Here is a 19872-nt window from a genome sequence, read left to right as displayed (position 1 = left end):
TAGCAGAGAGGCAGAGCGCTGGGTGCGATGTGGCAGGGCAGGGCAGAGCATCTCTGGACACAAAGAAGCCTCCCCTTTACCCCAAGGGCCTGGTGAGCAGAGCCGCCCCGCCGCAGGTCACAGTGAGGAGCGGTACCAAGCCCCCTCTGTGCTGCCAAAGCCAAGCTGTGCCACCTCTGCTAGGGTGTCATCAAGCCCAGCGGGAATTCAGCCTGCCAGCAGCCTGTGAACCTATGACATTTGTGTGCAATCTGGAGTTATTTTCTTTTTTTATTTCGGCTGTGCTGTGTCTTCGTTGCCATGCTCAAGCTTAAGTTGCCCTGTGGCAGGTGGGATCTTAGTTCCTGGACCGAGGATGGAGGCTGTGTTCCCTGCATTGGAAGGCAGATTCTCAACCACTGGACCACCAGGGAAGTCCCCAAACTTGATTTTTAATAGGTAGAAACCCCGGGCAGGTGAGAGAAGGCTATCAGATGCTTTTATTTACATAGTTCTCTTTGGTTCTTTTTAAAATTCTTTTTATTTGGCTGCACCAGGTCTTTGTTGTGGTACGTGGGATCTAGTACCCTGACCAGGGACTGAACCCGGGCCCCCGCATTGGAAGTGTGGAGTCTTAGCCACTGGACCACCAGGGAAGTCCCGGTTCTTTTTTTTTTTCTAAATTAAATCTCAAGTGTATGAAAAGAGTCAAGACAACAAGTCCAAAGCCTTGTCACGTGGATGTCCTTCAGCCAGCAGAGCAGAGGGCAAAGAATTTCATCTGGGGCTTCTCGGTTAATCAAAATACACGTTTGTTCTTGAACTTGAGGATCTGTCTCTTGGCACACAAAGGGGGTAAGTTGCTTTGGAAGTCGAAGGTAGAGAGGGGAACAGCTGACTGTTGGGTGGAAGCCTTTGGCTTTTTCAGGGCAGCCGAAACCAAACAGAAATGCTGCCCTGGATCTGGGGTCCTAATCTACTAGCCAGCCCAGCAGGCCATGGAGAGGCAAAAGGGAGTGGTGAGGACTGTGGCAGAGCAAAGACAGGCCGCCTCTGCAGCTTCACCAACGGGCAGTGCAGGTGAGTTTTCTAGAGTTTTCAAGATCCACTGATAGATTGGGACATGCAATTTCCTTGGTTTCAAGTGTTGGCAACTAATTCCAAATGTCTCAAACACTGAATGAGGCTAAGCAAACCCATCTTCTCACCTAATACGGCCTGCAGCCCTCCTGTTGGCAGTGTTTCCCCTAAACAGACCAGATTCTACAGAAATGGACACTGTTCCCCCTCCCTCGGGGTGCTCAAAACAACCCGACACAGCCAGACCTGCAGGGGGCTTCACAATCTTTTACAACCTGTGCCCACTTCCAACCAACAGATTGCAGATACACCCCCCACACCCCCACGTGTCCATCCATGCCCCAAGTTAAGCATTGTCCCACCTGCTGGGTGTTGGCAAAGCCAAGGTTTGTTGAGCTTTGTCTCTGAGGCCTGTCTTATAAAAACAAGTGTTTATGTGTATTTGTTTTCCAAATATGAAATGATCCTTTAAAAACAGGCATGTGTCTCAGATGGCTTTCCCAACGGCCTTCATCGGAGGCGCACTCTGACCACTCCCTCCTGGGAGTCAGGGCCACGATGCCAAGCAGACAGAGGGGCATCCTCACCAGTAGGCCTGAGCCCACCACAGCCCTCACCACGGCTCCCTGGCGTCATTTTCTGAGCTGCGGAGCAAAGTGCCCAGCCTGGGAGGCTGAGACAACGGAAGCTTGTTTGCTTAGCTCAGGAGGCCCGACGTCAAGGTGTGGGCTGGGCCGGTGTCCCAGGCTCTCTCCCAGCTTTTGGTGCTGGCTTGCAGCTCTTGGCATTCCTTGTCTTATAGACACATCCGCCCAGTCTCTGCCTCCACCTTCACATAGCATTCTCCCTCTTGACTCTGTGCACATGTCCCCTTCTCAAAAGGACCCCAAGTCATGGTGGATTAGGGGCTGCCTGGCTCCAATATGAACTCATGGCAACCAATTACATCAGCAATCACCCAATTTTCAGATCAGGTCACATTCACAGGTCCCAGGGGTTAGGACTTCATCCGGGAAATAGGAGGTGGGGTGGGGTGAGACAGTTCACTCTGTAACACCCCCTTTCTCCTGGTTCCCTGTGACCCTCTCTGCGGGAATGAAAAAGCCCAAGTAACACTTAAGTGAGAAGCCCCCAGCTGTCAGAGACACCCAGTGATTTGAGGGGTACAGACGGTGGCTTAAGGGGCATAGTTCAGATGGTGCCAGAGCAGGCAGGGGTCTCCAGGTGCCTGGGAGAGGCCGCAGGCACAGGCAGACTGAGCCGGGCTCTAAGCCCGGTGAGACTGGGCCCGAGGACAGGGGACCTGGGTCTTTGGAGCTGCACAGTCACCTGTGTGTGTGTGTTGGGCGAGGGGTGATTGGCCAGAGTCAGACAGGAAGGAAAGGGTTAGCTCCGTCCCACTTAAAGCTGCGCCCCCGCAAGCAACCACAGCGGTTCGGAGGTTGTCATATGCTGTCCTCATCCAGCATCCGGGTGAGGCCGTCACAGATCCGGCGCAGGTGGGAGCGGTAGGGCTCTGCGGGGCTGTAGAGCGCCGCCAGGAAGTCGCAGTCGGCCAGGTGGCCGAACACGTGGTTGATGCGGCCGTGGGACTTGGCGGTCAGGTGCGCGCCAGCCGCCTGGTGCAGCAGGTCCCGGCACTCGAGCAGGGTGGTGGCCAGCACGCGCCGGTCGAAGGTGAAGTCCACCTGGTGGAAGCTGACAGCGGTCATGGCCAGGCGGCGCGCCTGCTGCCGCAAGCGCTGCAGCCGCGCCAGCTCCTCGGCGCCCAGCTGCCCGGCGCGCAGCAGGACGCCCAGCTTCACCGCCACCTTGACCAGGTTCTTGACCAGCTTCTGGGCCTCCTTGCGGCTGCGGGTGAACTCCTTGGTGGCGCGGTACAACTCGTCCAGCACCTCGCTGCTGGTGTCGTCAATGAAGGCGGACGCCACTGCCCGGGAGGCCATCTTGCTCAGGAGCTTCTTCTGGGCCTGGAGGGCCAGGCTCTTGGTGCTGAAGGTGTCCATCTGTCCTGCAAGGAGAGACACACAGACCTGCCGTCAGCCCGCGGGGCCCAGCTGTGAGGGGCTTTCAGGGGCAGGCAGCTAATGCTGGAGATCTGTCTTCCCCATCCGAGAAATGGGCGCGCGCCACCAGCCTATCCCCAGGGGAGCCCACGTACCCACACCACAGAGGTACTGGGTGTGCAGAGCTGACTGGGAGACCTTTCCTCCCCCCTGCACCAAACACAGCAAGTGCCGCCATCTGCGATGCTGCAAGAGCCCTTAGCAGGGGCTCCTCAGCAGATCAAGAAGGCCCTGGACAAAGGGACAGGTAACAAGATGGGGAGGGAATCCCAGGCAGGAAGATTACGGAGCTCCAAGGCCTAGGGAAGAGAAATTCAGAGTTGTTGGAGGACCGGATGCAGAAACTTGTGAACAAATAGCAAAAGCTATTTTTAGGAAAAGCTTGTAAAAACAAACAACATTCACACTGAAGAGATAATGACCCAAGGGACCCTAAGGGACCTAAGGGAATTTGTTTCTTAAAGGAATTAATGTGTAGTGGTGAAATCTGGGCAGGGCCTTCTGTTATGGTTTATTACAGAATATAGATCCCTGTGTTATACCCTAGGACCTGTGGTTTAGCCATTTCTGTAAACAATACTTTGCACCTACTTTTCCCAAACTCCCAACTAATCCCAGACTTGCAACTGCAAGTCTGTTGTCTATGTCTTTATTTTTGGCTGTTCTGGGTCTTTGTTGCTTCGTGGGCTTTCTCTAGTTGTAGCAGGTGGGGGCTACTCTAGTTGCGGATCACAGACTTCTCATTGCGATGGCTTCTTTTTTTTCTGAGCTTGGGCTCTAGGCACATAGGGTTCAGTAGTTGTGACAGACAGGCTTAGTTGCTCCATGGCATGTCGGATCTTCCAAGATCAGGGATTGAACCTGTGTCTCCTGCATTGGCAGGCAGATTCTTAAACTGCTCCACCAGGGAAGTCCTGTTCTCTATGTCTGTGGGTCTGTTTCTGTTTCGTTCAGTTCAGTTCATTCACTCACTCATGTCCCATCTTTGCGACCCCATGGACTGCAACACTGCCAGGCTTCCCTGTCCATCACCAACTCCCAGAGCTTGCTCAGACTCATGTCCATCGAGTTGGTGATGCCATCCAACCATCTAATCCTCTGTCTTCCTCTTCTCCTCCTGCCTTCGATCTTTCCCACATCAGGGTCTTTTCCAGTGAGTTAGTTCTTGCATCAGGTGGCCAAAGTATTGGAGCTTCAGCTTCAGCATCAGTCCTTCCAGTGAATATTCAGGACTGATCTCCTTTAGGATGGACTGGTTGGATCTCCTTGCAGTCCAAGGGACTCTCAAGAGTCTTCTCCAACACCACAGTTCAAAGACATCAATTCTTCCGCGCTCAGCTTTCTTTATAGTCCAACTCTCACATCCATACATGACTACTGGAACAACCATAGCTTTAACTAGACAGACCTTTGTAGGCATAGTAATGTCTCTGCTTTTTAATATGCTGTCTAGGTTGGTCATAGCTTTTCTTCCAAGGAGCAAGCGTCTTTTAATTTCCCGGCTGCAGTCACCATCTGCAGTGATTTTGGAGCCCCCAAAAATAGTCTGTCACTGTTTCCATGTTCCCCATCTATTTGCCATAAAGTGATAGGACAAGATGCCATGATTCTAGTTTTCTGAATGTTGAGTTTTAAGCCAGCTTTTTCACTCTCCTCTTTCACTTTCAACAAGAGGCTCTTGAGTTCTTCATTTTCTGCCATAAGGGTGGTGGTATCTGCGTATCTGAGGTTATTGATATTTCTTCCGGCAATCTTGATTCCAGCTTGTGCTTCTTCAGCCCAGCATTTCTCATGATATACTCTGCATATAAGTTAAATAGGCAGGGTGACAATATACAGCCTTAACGTACTCCTTTCCAGATTTGGAACCAATCTGTTGTTCCATGTCCAGTTCTACTTGATGCTTTTTGACCTGCATACAAGATTTCTCAGGAAGCAGGTAGGGTGATCTGGTGTTCCCATCTCCTGAAGTATTTTCCACAGTTTGTCCTGATCCACACAGTCAAAGCATAGTCAATAATAGCAGTAGTAGATGTTTTTCTGGAACTCTTGCTTTTTCGATGATCCAGTGGATGTTGGCAATTTGATCTCTGGTTCCTCTGCCTTTTCTAAATCCAGCTTGAACATCTGGAAGTTCACAGTTCACATACTGTTGAACCCTGGCTTGGAGAATTTTGAGCATTACTTTACTAGCATGTGAGATGAATGCAACTGTGTGGTAGTTTGAACATTCTTTGGCATTGCCTTTCTTTGGGATTTGAATGAAAACTGATCTTTTCCAGTCCTGTGGCCACTGCTGAGTTTTCCAAATTTGCTGGCATACTGAGTGCAGTACTTTCATAGCATCATCTTTTAGGATTTGAAATAGCTCAACTGGAATTCCATCACCTCCACTAGCTTTGTAGTGATGCTTCCTAAGGCCCACTTGACTTCACATTCCAGGATGTCTGGCTCTAGGTGAGTGATCACACCATGATTATCTGGGTCATAAAGATCTTTTTTGTATAGCTCTCCTGTGTATTCTTGCCACCTCTTCTTAATATCTTCTGCTTCTGTTAGGTCCATACCATTTCTGTCCTTTTTTGTGCCCATCTTTTCATGAAATGTCCCCTTGGTGTCTCATTCTGTTTTGTAGACAAGTTCATTAGTGCCATAGGTCCCACATATAAGTGGTACCGTACATGGTATTTGTCTTTCTCTGACTTAGTCCTCTTAGTAGGAGAACCTCTGGGTCTGTCCATGTTGCTGCCTATGGCATTATTTCATTCTTTTTATGGCTGAGTGATAGTCCATTGTATATGTAAACCACATCTTTATCCACTCATCTATTGACGCACATTTGGTGGCTCCCATGTCCTGGCTGCTATGAACATTGGGCTGCATGTATCTTTTTGAGTTATAGTTTTGTCCAGATATGTGCCCAGGAGTGGGATTGCTAGATCATCTGGCAGCGCTATTTTTAGATTTTTGAGGAACCTGCATACTGTTCTCCATAGCGACTGCACCAATTTCCATTTTCACTAATAGTATGGAAGGGTTCCCTGTTCTCCACACCCTGTCCAGCATTTACTATTGACCTTTAACGATGGCCATTCTAAGAGGATGACAGAGGCTGAGATGGCTGGATGGCACCACTGACTCGATGGACATGAGTTTGAGCAAGCTCCGGGAGTTGGTGATGGACAGGGAGGCCTGGCGTGCTGCAGTCCATGGGGTCACAAAGAGTTGGACAGGACTGAGCAACTGAACTGAACTGATTCTAAGAGGTGTGGGGTGATACCTCATTGTAGTTTTGATTTGCATTTCTCTTCTATCAGCGATGTTGAGCATCTTTTATTGTGCCTATTGGCCATCTGAATGTCTTTGAAGAAATGTCTATTTAGGTCTGTCCATTTTCTGATTGGGATGTTTGTTTTTTCTGTTACTGAGTTGTATGAACTGATTATGTATTTTGGATATTAATGAGTAGGGCCTTCTGAATCCCACTACACGTGAGCCCTGGCTCCAGCCTCACAAACCCACTGTAGCCTTGCTGTGAGCTGAGAAGGGCTCAGGATGAGTGAGTACAGGGGGTCCTGGCCTCATTGCACAGCTCCATGAGACAGGGTCCCAGCCCCAGCCTCAGGCTGTTCAGGGTGGAGGAGGAGCGCAGTTAGCAACCCCCCATCTCCCCAACCCCGTGAGTTTACAGCAGACATCCCTAAGGCCTTAGTCAGGCCCTGGATGAGTCAGAGGGCAGCAGCTGGCTGGGGTTCCCCAGGGCCATTTGTGGGGTTTTTGGAAGCACAGCGTTCTGATGACTCCTCTGATACAGAAACACTGACATGCATCAGCTTCCACCCAGGAAAGGACCGGGCAGGTGGCCAAGGTGAGTGGCAGGCTGGTGCTCTTGGAATAGCAGCCACGCCTCTGACTGCAGAAGCCTGGATTTCTGCCTGTCCCTTATGTCCTGCCTACCATGGCCATCTTCCAGATTTCTCAGGCTCTGAAGCCTCCCCCTCAGCACCAGAATTCTTCCTAAACTGAACATCTGGGCATAGTCCTTTCCTTCTAAGAACCAGCTGGAAGCTCCTCATGGCTCTTGAGACCAAGCCCCACACTCCATTTGGATCCCTGCCTCTTCCCTGGTGAACTCCTATACATCCCTCAATACCTTAGCCCCCAAACCCCTGCCTCTTCCTTGGTGGACTCATATATATGCCCCAAAGCCCTGGCCTCCAAGCCCCTGCCTCTTCCCCTGGCAGCTTCATCCTTCAGCTCAGCCTGGACACCACCTCTAGGAAGCCATCCCTGAACAGCCAAACTGACAGGCCCCTCCTATGAGTCACCCAGCACCCAGGCATCCCCCGTCCCTGCTGCACACCCTGGCTTTGCTGCCTCAGTGGTCTGCCTCACCACAGGTCCCAGGGGACAAAATGGCGTGATTCCCTATCCACTCTGTTTCTGGAGACTCCAGAAACATCTGTCCAATGAATGAGGTAGCCTGAGACCCGCCCCCAGCCCTCCCCCGCTGCTGCCCCAGGCTCTGGTCAGAATCCACCCCACCCCAGCTGCAGGCCAGCCAGACCAGGAATGCCATGTGGGTGCCCACTCAGCCACGGGAGCCCCCACAAAGCCCCTCTTTGTGTGAGCTCAGACGCCGGGAGGAGTCCAACCCTCGGCCGCCCTCTTGCTGCCCACAGAGGTCAGGATAGGCCTGGTGATGAATGACCTGGGCCTCCCTGCCCCCTACACCAGTCTCAGACCCTGTCCACAGGCTGGGGCCAGAGCGGGGTGCGAGTGACTCAGCATCACATGGCAGGCCCTGAGCAGTGGCCGGTGCCTGTTTCACAACTTCTGCCTGGTATTCTACTGAGCTTGCCCATTTGCAGAAGAAACCAGGCTCAGGGAAGCTTAGCCATTTCCCCAAGGCCACACAGCAACACAGGGACCGCCTGCCCCACCCTCTCTGCACCCCAGCTACCTCTGCCTTTCCTAGTTGATTCCTGGGAGTCAGCCTCAGTCTTGGGGTGCTGGGAGATATCCCCTGCGACAAAACCAGCCCTGATATCTGAGGCCTGCTCCTGGCTCTGACCATGTGGCCAAGCAACATAACTGCCCTATGCCTCCGTTTCCTCTGTAAAATGGAAGATGGTGACTGTCAGGATGGAGAACTGACTCCATCCCAGGGCAGAAACTTGTGGCCAACCTGAGAGCCCCCCCAACCCCCAGGCTGTGAGCTTTCCCTGGGCAAGAGGCTGGACCACTGTCTTGACTTCTGACCTTCAAGCTCTGCGTCCTTTAGCTCTCTGAAAAGACCTATTTCTCTATATTCTCAGCAAGGATGCCTTCTCAACAATTTCTCTAGAACAGTCTATTCTTTTTCTTTTTGATCACACTAGGTGGCATATGGGATCTTAGTTCCTGGGATCAAATCCACACCCCCTGCATTGCAAGCACAGAGTCTTAACCACTGGACCGCCAGGGAAGTCTCTAGGGCATTCTATTCTGTTCCCTCTATGGGCACCCCTCCTGCTCTCATCACCTGTAAACTGCTCCCCATTCAAGTCTCAGAGTTACTGTCACCTCCTCCCGGAAGACTCCCGGATGTCCCAGGCTGTGCCGGGTGCCCCTTTGGCTCCCATGGTTCCATGGGTGTCCGTCCTCCATTGCAGCCCTGAGCGCTTGGTTTCAGTGTCCATCACGCCAGGCCTGAGGGTGTGGGCAGGGGCTGTATGTTTCTTGCTCTGGCGGCCAGCCTGGGGCCTAGTACCCAGCAGGCACCCAGTAAGTGTGTGTTGAATGAATAAGGGGAGGGATGTCTGCAGACATTGGAACCCAGAGGGAACTCCCAACACCCTGGGTCCCCCAGTTTACAAATGGACAAACTGAGTCTCAGAGACAGGAGAAGGCCTTTCCCTAGATCCCAAGAACCCTGGCACTCTGCCCTATTCCATTACTGTGTGACCCCAGGCAGGGCTCTGCCCCTCTCTGGGCCTTGACCTTCCAGTCTGCAAGTCCTGAGCTTGTGCGTGTTGGTTCAGAGGGGAGGCTGGTCCTATTTACTGGCTTCACCCCACCCTACCCTGCCAAGCATAGGAGGAAGAGGGGTGGGGGGTGGAGTGGGAGACTCCACACTCTTAGCCCCTCCGGCCAGTCCCCAGATCTGTGACACCTGGACCAGCCCAGCTGCATGGTAGCCCCGCCCTTCTCCTCCATCCATTGTTCTATCAGAAACGCCACCCCCTCTAAGCAGCCAGACAGGGAGATGACTACTCTCCCGGGGGAGCACTCTGGGGACCAAAATAGACCCCAGCCTTCCTTCCTGCCAGCTGTGCTCATCCAGGTCCAAGGGCAGGCCAGCCGGGAGGGGCCTGGCGGGGGCAGGGCCTTCCCAGGGTCTGCCCAGCGGACCCAATGCCAGATCACCCCACTGCCATCACGAGCCAGAAATGCCCAATGAAGCCAGGGCTCGACTGGAACGCTCATTCAGGTTCTCAGTGAGTGTTTATTCAGCACCAGTTGTGTCCCAGGGCTGGGGATATGTGTGCTAAGTCGCTTCAGTCCTGTCTTACTCTTTGTGACTCCATGGACTGTAACCCTCCAGGCTCCTCTGTCCATGGGATTTCACAGGCAAGAATACTGGAATGGGTTGCCATTTCCTCCTTTAGGGGATCTTCCTGACCCAGGGATTGAACCCGGTTCTCCTGCTCGTCAGGCAGATTCTATAGCTGGACCAGAAGAGACTGGGTCCCTGCCTCCCCAGGCCTGCTAGATCCCGTGCCACCTCCTTGTTCCAAAATAATTTGGGTGCTCTCACTTCCCTGAAACAGAGTCCACAGGCAGCATTGTCCACCCACCAGTATAAAAATAAAATTAATAGGTGGTGAGAACAGTGAGCAGGATTGTACAGGCGAACTCTGGAATATTTCTTTAAAAAAAATTTTTTTTTTGGCCATGCCGCACAGGATGCGGGATCTTAGTTCCCCAAACAGGGATAGAACCTGTGCCCCCAGCATTTGGAGTTAGGAATCTTAGCCACTGGACCACAAGGTAAGTCCCTGGAGTGTTTCAGGTTCTGTGCCTCCATCTGGGTTTACACGAATGTAAAAAGTCATTAGAGTGGGTGGTTGCAAAGCAATGTGAATACACTAAAACCCAGCGAATTGTAAACCTTCAAGGGGTGAATTTTATGGGGTATGAATTAGATCTCGATTTAAAAAAACCCGACATTTCTCCAAAGAAGGTATACAAATGGCCAATAAGCAGGTGAAAAGATGCTTAACATCACTGGCTAGGAGGAAAATGGAAGTCGAGCTCATAATATAATACCTCACCCCATAAGAACGGCTACTGCCAGAAATACAGACAATAAACAGGGCTGGCGAGGCTGGGAGAAACAAGCCCTCATCCAAGGCTGGTAGAAACAGAAGATGGTGCAGCTACCATGGGAAACTGTTTTCTGGCAGGTCCTCGAACAAACACAGTTACCACATGACCCAGCGATTCTGCTCCTAAGCATCAACCTCGCCCAAGAAATGAAAATATATGTTCGCGTAGAAACGTACACACACGTGGGCATAGATAGCAGCACATTTGTACTAGCCAAAACACGGAAATGACACAAACACCCACCCACATACAGATGGACAATCAAATGTGGTCCCTCCACACACGGGAGCATCACTCAGCCCTGAAAAGGGGTGAAGCCCTGACACTCGCTACCACATGGATGGACCCTGGGAACACAGTGCTCAGTGAGAGATGCAGACACAGAAGGACGCACAGGGTGTGACTCCACTGACGGGAAGCGTGCAGAGCAGGCCGATCCGCAGACACAGTGGGTTCCTGTTGTCAGGGGCTGGGGAGCACAGAATGGAGAGTGATTGCTAATGGAAATAGGATGTCTTCTGGGGGTAGAAGAATGTTTTGGAATGTGAACACTTTAGTGAATTTTACAATACGTGAATTACACATCATCAAGCTGAACACTCACTGCGCCTGTATCCAGGGGACATATTTTATACCTTTGTGCCCCTTACTATATATTTGTTGTTGTTTAGTCACTAAGTTGTGTCTGACTCTTTGTGACACCCTGGACTGTAACCCGCCAGGTGTCTCTGTCCATGGGATTTCCCAAGCAAGAATACTGGAGTGGATTGCCAGGAATCAAACTGACAGGCGGATTCTTTACCGCTGAGCCACCAGGGAAGCCTATATAGATATAATGCCTCACTTTAAAAATGTTAAATAGGGTTTTCCTGATGTCTCAGTGGTAAAGAATCTGCTTGCCAATGCAGGAGAAATGGGTTTGATCCCTGATCTGGGAGCATCTAAGCCCACGTGCCACAACTACTGAGCCTGTGTTCCAGAGCCTGGGAGCTGTGACTTCTGAGCCCACGAGCCACAGCTACTGAAGCCCATGCGCCCTAGGGCCCGTGCTCTGCATCGAGAAGCCGCCACAATGAGCAGCCTGCGCCTCAACTAGAGAGTAGCCCCTGCTTGCCCCAACTACAAAAAGCCCACACAGCAACAAAGGCCCAACACAGCCAAAAATAATAAATAATTTTAAAAAAATGTTAAATAAATTGGGACTTCCCTGATGGTCCAGGGGTTAAGACTCTGTGCTTCTAATCCTGGAGGTGTGGGTTCAGTCTCTAGCTGGAGAACTAAGATCCCACATGTCTCATGGCCAAAAAAAAACCAAACATAAAATAGAACCAATATTGTAACAAAATTCCAACAAAGACTTTAAGAGCTTCCCCTGGTGGCTCAGTAATAATAAATCTGCCTAAATGCAGGAAACATGGGTTTGATCCCTGATGCGGGAAGACCCCACATGCCGCGAAGCAACTAAGCCCATGAGCCACGACCATCGAGCCTGTGCTCTGGAGCCCGGGAACGGCAACTTCTGAAGCCCGAGCGCCCTCGAGCCCAACCTCCACAACAGGGGCAGTCACTGCAATGAGAAGCCCGAGCACTGGAGCAACTAGAGAAAAGCCCGCGCAGCAATGGAGACCCAGCACAGCCAAAAACAAACAAAATTATAAAGTAAATAGATAAATGAAAACGGTCCACATAAGAAAACAAAAGTCTTCAAAAAAAGAAAACCTCAGGCCCACTGCACTCAAGGATGGAGTGAATCTGTCAGAGGTTTGCCCCTTAATGAAGCATCGCAGTGAACATGTAGATACAAATTTCTATCAAAAAAAGAACTCCAAAGGTACCATCTGTTTGTAGGACATATGGCAGGTTAACCTTAAAAATGCATTCCAGTATACATCAGGTGCAGACAAATACTGTTTGACTCCACTTATACCTAGAATAGTCAAATTCATAGAAAGTACATTGGTAGATGCCAGGACGTGAGGAAGTTGTGAGCTGAGGGGCCGCCCTGAGCATGGCTGGATGCCTAGTGTCCCTGGTCCCTGCCCCCGGAATGCAAGCACATCCCGTTATTATCACAAGTGGGGGGAAAAGCCCTCTGAATTTCCAAAACAGCCACCTAAGAGGGGTCACCCCTGCTGGAAGGAGGAGACAGCAGGAACCAATGAACGTGGAATAAACAGGATAATTTCAGAGACGAATAAGGCCTGGGTGGGAAGCAGTGACAGCCAGGGATGGCAGGTGACCTAGGCCAGTGGTCAGGAAGTTTTCCTGGAGGAGGAGCCCCTGCAGCTGGGACTGGAAGGGCGGGGTCTGAGGAAAGGTGAGCCAGGCAGAGGGAACAGCAGGTGCAAAGGCCCTGGGGCAGGGCAGTGCAGAGCGGAGACGGAAGGCTGGTCCCCAGCCTCCGAGGAGCCCACTGTCCAAGTCCTCCCACAGCTCTGAGGTCTCCCCACCGAGACTCCAGACTAGCCCCAGCCCCCGAGGGCAGCTTTCCCATCTGTGAAATGAGTGTCCAGTCACTGAGTCCCTGACTCTGTCAACTCCTGTTCTCTATGTTCTTCTCAGAACCCTGGCCTTCCATCCCTACCTCAGACTTTTGCCCTCTGCCAACCCCACTTTGTCTCTTTGGCTCTGACCTTTGTCCTTGCCCCCATTTTGGACACTCCAGCTCCTAAACTGACCAGACATTGACCTGGAGCCTCGGACTGCTCTAGACATGCAGCATCCTTTCCTTGCCCAGGCAGGGGCAGGGAGGCAGGACTCTGTGAACCCTCCCAGAGGGGAAGGGCACCCAGCCTGGCAGATCTGTTCCTCCCAATCCTTTCAGTCCCCAAACTCTGGAGGAGGGCCAACCCCCATCCCTGCCCCATCAGTGACCTTCCCCAGTTCATCTCCTCTCTCACTGTCCCTGCAACATGCTAGGCACTGTCCAGCCTTGGGGTCTCCACCAGGTGGGGAGACTCTCCCCACGGCCCTCCATCCAACCTGAACTGAGCACGCTGCGGGTGGCCTCTCCATGCACACATTCCCGGTGCTGGACTCTGGACATGGGGGTGATGGGGATTCCGCCCCAACTCCCAGGGGCCCTTCCTAGGCGCACTGGGAATGCTACATCTCATCCCATTCACCACCTGCTGGAAAGAGCCACCAGCTCTCCGGGGTTGGGGGTGGGGGGGATGTAGGCGTGTAGGTACATATGTATGTTTTCCATAAACCTTCCTGACATAAAGGATGTGTACCGTGCAACTTAAGAAAATAGCAAACCTCGCTGTAAATTTCATGCAGCCAGTTGATGCTCAATAAACATTCTCAGTGAGTTTTGCCTAATGCGGTGGTGGTGGTGGTGTTAAGTCGCTAAGTCGTGTCTATTTTGTGACTCCATGGACTACAGCCCATCAGGCTCCTCTGTCCATGGGATTTCCCAGGCAAGAATACTGGAGTGGGTTGCTGTTTCCTTCTCCAGGGGATCTTCCTGACCCAGGGATTGAACCCATGTCTCCTGAATTGGCAGACGGGTTCTTTAGCACTGAGCCACCAGGGAACCCCAATTGTAAAACTGGTACCAATAGCCAATCTATGGTTGCTATGGATAAATGAAAGCAGTTCTGACATGGATGTTCCTGGATCTTCTCTTTCATACAGAGAAAACTTGGACTTCACTTACTCGTCAGCCAGGTGACAGACTTTTTTGCAGAATCCAACAGTGGTTTTCCTATAGGAGGGAATATCCCTTCAAGGTTTTTTGTGCTATTTGAAAGCAAGCAACTAGAGACACACCACCCTTTAATTTTCATTATTGACATTACCTGGAATTATACCGGGGGTGGCAAACCCTGGCCAGCTGCCTGTTTTTGTAAAGTTTTATTGGCACTCAGCCATGCCAATTTGTGTACATATTAAAGCACAGCCTTGAACAGAGGGAACAGAGGCTGTACGGCTTGCAAAGCCAAAAATATTTACTATCTGGCCCTTTATAGAAAAAGGCTGGCCAACCTCTGGATTAGATGATGACTGAACAATACATCAAACCCTGATTTGTAGCATCTGCCAATATCCATGGTGTAAATTCTCTTGCCATGGCCAGTTTCAAGCTTCCAACCTGACCATGGAGTTGGAACAAACTGCTCACCATTTCCACCAAACAGAAATAACCTCGAGAGCATAGAGGTCATTGCACAATGCAGTAAAATAATTAGAAAGGATATATTTTTTCTTTTCTTGGCTGCACTGCCTGGCATGAGGGATCTTAGTTTCCAGACCAGAGATGGAACCTGTGCCCCCTTCATTAGAAGGTCGGAGTCTTAAGCACTGGGCCACCAAGGAAGTCCTGAAAGGATTTTTGACCATTTATGACCTTTGCTTTTTTATAAGTTATTTTGAAGTATTTAAGTCACATACCATAAACTCCATGCTTTTAAAGTGTACAATTCAGTGGGTTTTATATATTCACTGACCTGGGTAACCATCACCACTATTTAATTCTGAAACATTCTCATCCCTCCAGAAAGAAACCCCAGCCCTTGAACTTCCCTGGTTGTCCAGTGGCTAAGATTCCAAGAATGGGACCCAGTTCAATCCCTGCTCAGGGAACTGGATCCCGCATGCATGGCATATAAGAGTTTGTAAGCCACAGCAAAGTTCAAAGATCCCAGTGCAACCAAGTAAATAAAATATATCTATATCTATATATTTTATTTATTATTCTTTCTTGGGAGAAGGAATGATGGATCTGCATTGTTGCACCTGGGCTTTAGTTGCGCCAAGTGGGGCCTACCCTTGGTTGCAGGGTGTGGGTTTCTCATTGCAGTGGCTTCTCTTGTTGATGCACAGAGGCTCTAGGTGCTTGGGCTTCAGTAGTTGCAGCACGTGGGCTCAGTATTCGCAGCTCACAGGCTCTAGAGAGCAGGCTCAGTAGCTGTGGTGCACGGGTTTAGTTGCCCTGAGACATATGGATCGTCCTAGACCAGAGATCAAACCAGTGTCCTCTGCATTGCAAGGCAGATTCTTAACCACTGGACCACCAGGGAAGTCCCTTTTTTTTTTTTTAATAAATCCCATCCCCATCAGAAGTCACGCCCCATCCCCTCCTCCAGGCCCTGGCAACCACTAATTTACTTTCCATCTCCATGAATTTGCCTATTTTTTCATATAAATGGAATCACACAGTCTGTGTCTGGCTTCTCTCACTGGGCATCCCATTTTCAAGGTTTATCTGCCTTGTAACAAGTGTCAGGCCTTCAATCCTTTTTATGGCTGGATAGTATTCTGTAGCTCTGTGGGTGTTTTTCTTCTTTTTGGCAGTGCCATGCAGCTTGTGCCATTAATTTATCCACCAGGGATGGAACCTGGGTCCCCTGCAGTGAAAGCTGGGAGTCCTAACCACTGGACCGCCAGGGAATTCCCATCCATACCTTTGTTTTAAATATAATGTATTTGACTGTAAGTTCACAGCCTGTCATTATTTAAAATTTATTTTTTCTTCCAGTTTTATTGATAGTCTGTCATTTTTAATAACGACTGGGTGGCAAAATTGGGATATTAACAACTGGGTGGCAAAATTCCTAACAGTACAGCAAGTGACTCCGATGATTGGGGTGAGGCTGGCTCCGGCATGCCACAGGTCCACGGAGCAGCCTGCCCTCCACATGAATTCTTCATGTCCCAACAAAGGGCATCAATAATTGATGGGCCTGCTCAGCGAGGCCAGGGCTACCACCCCACCTCTCTCCCTCAGCCCCGGCTGCAGGGGCCCAGGGAAGCCTGGGGTTGGGGTGGGGGCTCCGGGCCTCCGCCCTCCATGGTAAATGCCCCCACGATCCTTGTTCCCATTCCATACCCTCTGCCAATACCAGAGCACCTGCTGTTTCCAGCCAACACCAGGGTACCCGCTGCTTCCAGCCCTTTATCAACCATCACTCAGACCTCACATTTGGCGCCCATTTGGATATGTAGAAAGTGGGGCTGGGGGCTACCTGTTTGAGGTGGGGGCTGGGGAGGGGATACCAGTGGTTCTCAAACCGGGTTTCCCAGAGCCTTCGGGGGCCACCCCAAGGATGGGCAGGCTCTGCCTGCCTGCCAGGCTGCGGCAAAAACTGAGACACTTTCCACAGTGGTCAGATCTCCACTGAAGAAAGATCAAGGATTGGGCGAGGGACGGGGGTTGGGGGTAAAGAATGGATGGGCAAAAATGAATGTTGGGAGACCGAAGCCCACCCCACTGCAGAGAAGGACAGGAGAGGCTGGGACTCAGTCTGATTTTTAACAGCAAGTGGCAGAGGTTCGAGGGTCACCCACCGGGAAGGACTGTGGACACAGCCCTTTAGAGTCCGGGTCCACCCACTTCTCACCTCTCCGCAGCCTCCATCCTGTCTCTGGTCCCCGTCCCCTGTCCCGGGTTCCTCTCCGGAGAAGCCGCCAGAGGGCGCTAGTGAACACCCGAGTCCCCCTCCTTTGCCCACAGCCCTTCAGGGCTCCCACCCCCCTCAAAGTAAAATCCCAAGTCCTCCCGTGGCCCACAAGGCCATGCACGACCTTCTCCGTCCCTTCCCTGCGCTCCCCTCCTTCCTCTCTCCCCCTCATTCACTTTGCTCCTGACACACAGGCCTCCTGGTTGTTCCACCAGCACATGGAGCCTGGTGCTGCCCCAGGGCCTTTGCATGGGTTGTGCCCTCTGCCTGGATTGCCCCTCGTCTCTGCATGGCTATTTCTTTCTTGCCATTGAGCTTCAATTCAAATCTCACTTTCTCAGGAGTCCCTCCCAAATTCCCCACCTCAACTAACTTCCCCATCCATCTGTCTCTCCAGTCCTTCATGCAGTTACAGCTAAGCCTAATGACTTTCTCTGGATGAATGTCTGTGAGCTGAATCCGGGTGGGAGGGAGGGGGGCACCACGTGGACCTGGGTCATTGCTGGGTCCTAGGCACCCTGCACCAGGCTTGGCTCACAGTAGGCACCCAGAACCAGTTTGTTGAATGAATAGATGGCCTTTCGGTGCCAGAAAGGAAGTCGGAGATGTCGTCCAAGGGCCCCACTATCCAGCCAGGGAAACTGAGGCAAAGAGAAAGACAGATATCCTAAGGTCACATAGAAGCAAAACACGAACACTTCTGGAAGGGTCTCTTCCAGGTGGACACTCCCCAACCTCCACCGCCCCTTTGGACAGAAGGGAAAAGTGAGGCCAAGAGGATGGAGCCTTGGAAGATCCCAAGGACTTGGCCAGAGGTGCCTCCTGAATGCCTCACGTGGTGAGATTCTGGAGGAAGTCGTCTGATGGAGGGGTATATGTGGGGGATTCTGGGGTGAAAGCCCGAGTTCTCTGTAAGGCCAAGTCCTGCCTGTCTCTAGGTCATCTCAGTCTGTAACACCTGGGGCTGAACCTGCACAAGCATGAGTCATTTCTTCAGCACCTGCCTTTGGAGCTATTTGCATGACAATAGCAGGAGCTCTGTCCTAGGCACCCTGTTGTGGCCCCATTTGACAGACAGGGACATTGAGACCTTCTGAATCCATCACATCAGATCACCAAGCAACCAAGAGGCTCCTCCCCTCCCCAGGCCTCAGATGAGGAAACAGGCTCAGGCAGCCCCTGACCTGCCCAAGGCCACACAGCAGAAAGGGATACCACAGGGCCTCCAACCTGTACCTGCCTGACTGGTCTTTTAACTTAGGGACCCCCACCCTCCATCAGAGTGGTGTTCGAGTCCCCAGTTTGCCTCCCCTCAAGAGATCTGGGCACTCACCCACCACTGACGTCCCAGGCCACTGGGCCTGCCAAGTGGGAGAAGCTCAGCCCAGGTGTTCCTGTGGCTGGGACGACAGTTCTTTGTTCTGGTTTCCATAGGTACAGCGTCCCTGGTTCGGCTCCTCCTCCGCCCCTCCCAGCCACCCAGCTGCCCAGCCTTGGCCCCGCCGGCCCGTGGCCCGGCCCATCTAGGCAACTTGTTATGTTTTAAAGCTGGCTCCTGGGCACCTGGCATTCAGGTAGAAGGAACAGCTCCTGCAAAGTCCCTGAGGCAGGAGGGTGCCTGGTGCGTTGGTGGAGTGTGGCAGCTGTGTGGCTGGAGCAGAGTGAGTGAGGGGGGTGAGGAGGAGGAGGTGGGGACCAGGGGAGAGACATGCAGGGCCCATGTTCCTGTATTTAATCCTGCAAGCTGCCCTCACCCCTGGGGGAGTTATTATGTCCCTCAGACAGGAAACTGAAGCTGGGAGAATGGAATCAACTTGTTCAAGGTACTGGTGGTGAGTGGCAGAGCAGGAACTCCGGTTTGTCTGATTCCAAATTCTGAGCTCCCCAACCACTGGCCTGAACTGCCCTCACCCTGCTATGCTACCCACCCACCCTCAAACCCAGGATGTTCATCTCCCCCAGCTGGGCTGAGACCTGCTCAGGAAGTAACCTCAGAGGCCTGTTTACAGATGGGGCTGCCCCTCCTCCAGCTGAGCCCCCCCAGCTACAGGGAGTGGTGATGCACACAGATCTGGGTCAGGTCAACTGCCAATTACCTCAGTGACGAAGCCCCAGTTCACAGCTGACAAAACTGAGACCAAGGCTTCAGGCTACTGGGGACTCCCAGGTGGCCAGTCTGGGTGGGCCTGGCTCCGCACTCCCTCAGCTGCCTGGATCAGCCAGAAGTCACACACATCCTCACCTCCACGTCTTTGGCCTGGCTGCCCACACCTGGAATGCCCTCCTGGCTCTGGATTCTGGCCCTGGGACCTGGCACCCTGCACTGTGAAACGGGCAGAGTCCATCCGAGTCCTTGTTGTTGGGTGTGCTCTGGTCTCAGAGCACTACCCATGCGGGGGGTGGGGAGGAGGCAGATCAGATATACCTCCCCTGACCCACAGAGCAAGAGAGACAGAGGGAAAGGGAGAAGAGAGAGGGAGATGGAAACTGAGGCAGGAATACTGATTGAAGGGGGATTGTCAGGGCAGAGGGAGCGAGAGAAACAGAGAGACCAAGTGGCCCCCGAGATCTGCTGAGATGCGGGGCGGCCCAGCACCGCTCGCTTACCTGTTCTCTGGGATTCAGTCGTTGGTTCGACCGTCGAGGTTCTGTCCAGCCGCCTCGGAGGGGCCGTTGCTGTGGCTGCGAGACTCGTGCCGGAGGACTGGGACCCGGCGGGGCGGGGCAGGAAGCTCGGTCCCGCCCTCGAATTGCCCCGCCCTTCTCTGCGGCCCCGCCTCGCCCCCGCCCGCCCGAAAAGGGCCGCAGTGGGGCCGACGGAGGTGGGGGCGAGCGAGGACTTAGGCTCAGCCAATGGCAGCGCGGGCGGTGTACGAAGAGTCCAATGGGAGAAGGTTGCCGCGCGGGAGGGGTGGGGCCTGGGGCGGGGCCAGGCGGCTTGGGGGATTCCTCCGGAATCGCGAAAGGGGCCG

General features: G+C 52.4%; 1 protein-coding gene across 1 annotated transcript; it reads right to left on the bottom strand.

Moving 5' to 3' along the window:
* Positions 1–411: 411 nt before the first annotated feature.
* TNFAIP8L1 (TNF alpha induced protein 8 like 1) lies at positions 412–19633 on the bottom strand. Its single transcript, XM_027547318.1, has 2 exons — positions 19508–19633; positions 412–3070 (listed from the first exon to the last, which is right to left on the bottom strand). Exon 2 carries the CDS (start codon positions 3063–3065, stop codon positions 2505–2507), a length of 561 nt encoding a protein of 186 aa, XP_027403119.1. The 5' UTR covers positions 3066–3070; positions 19508–19633; the 3' UTR covers positions 412–2504.
* Between the last annotated feature and the right edge of the window lie 239 nt (positions 19634–19872).

This window comes from Bos indicus x Bos taurus, chromosome 7 (assembly GCF_003369695.1).
Source record: "Bos indicus x Bos taurus breed Angus x Brahman F1 hybrid chromosome 7, Bos_hybrid_MaternalHap_v2.0, whole genome shotgun sequence".
NCBI lineage: Eukaryota > Metazoa > Chordata > Mammalia > Artiodactyla > Bovidae > Bos > Bos indicus x Bos taurus.
The sequence above is the reverse complement of the archived record's forward strand: the minus strand, read 5'-3'. Positions and strand labels throughout refer to the sequence as shown.

What these genes read in the sequence shown, in the direction of transcription:
- TNFAIP8L1 (XM_027547318.1), bottom strand. Translation starts at nt 3,065, where the DNA reads ATGGACACCTTCAGCACCAAGAGCCTGGCCCTCCAGGCCCAGAAGAAG.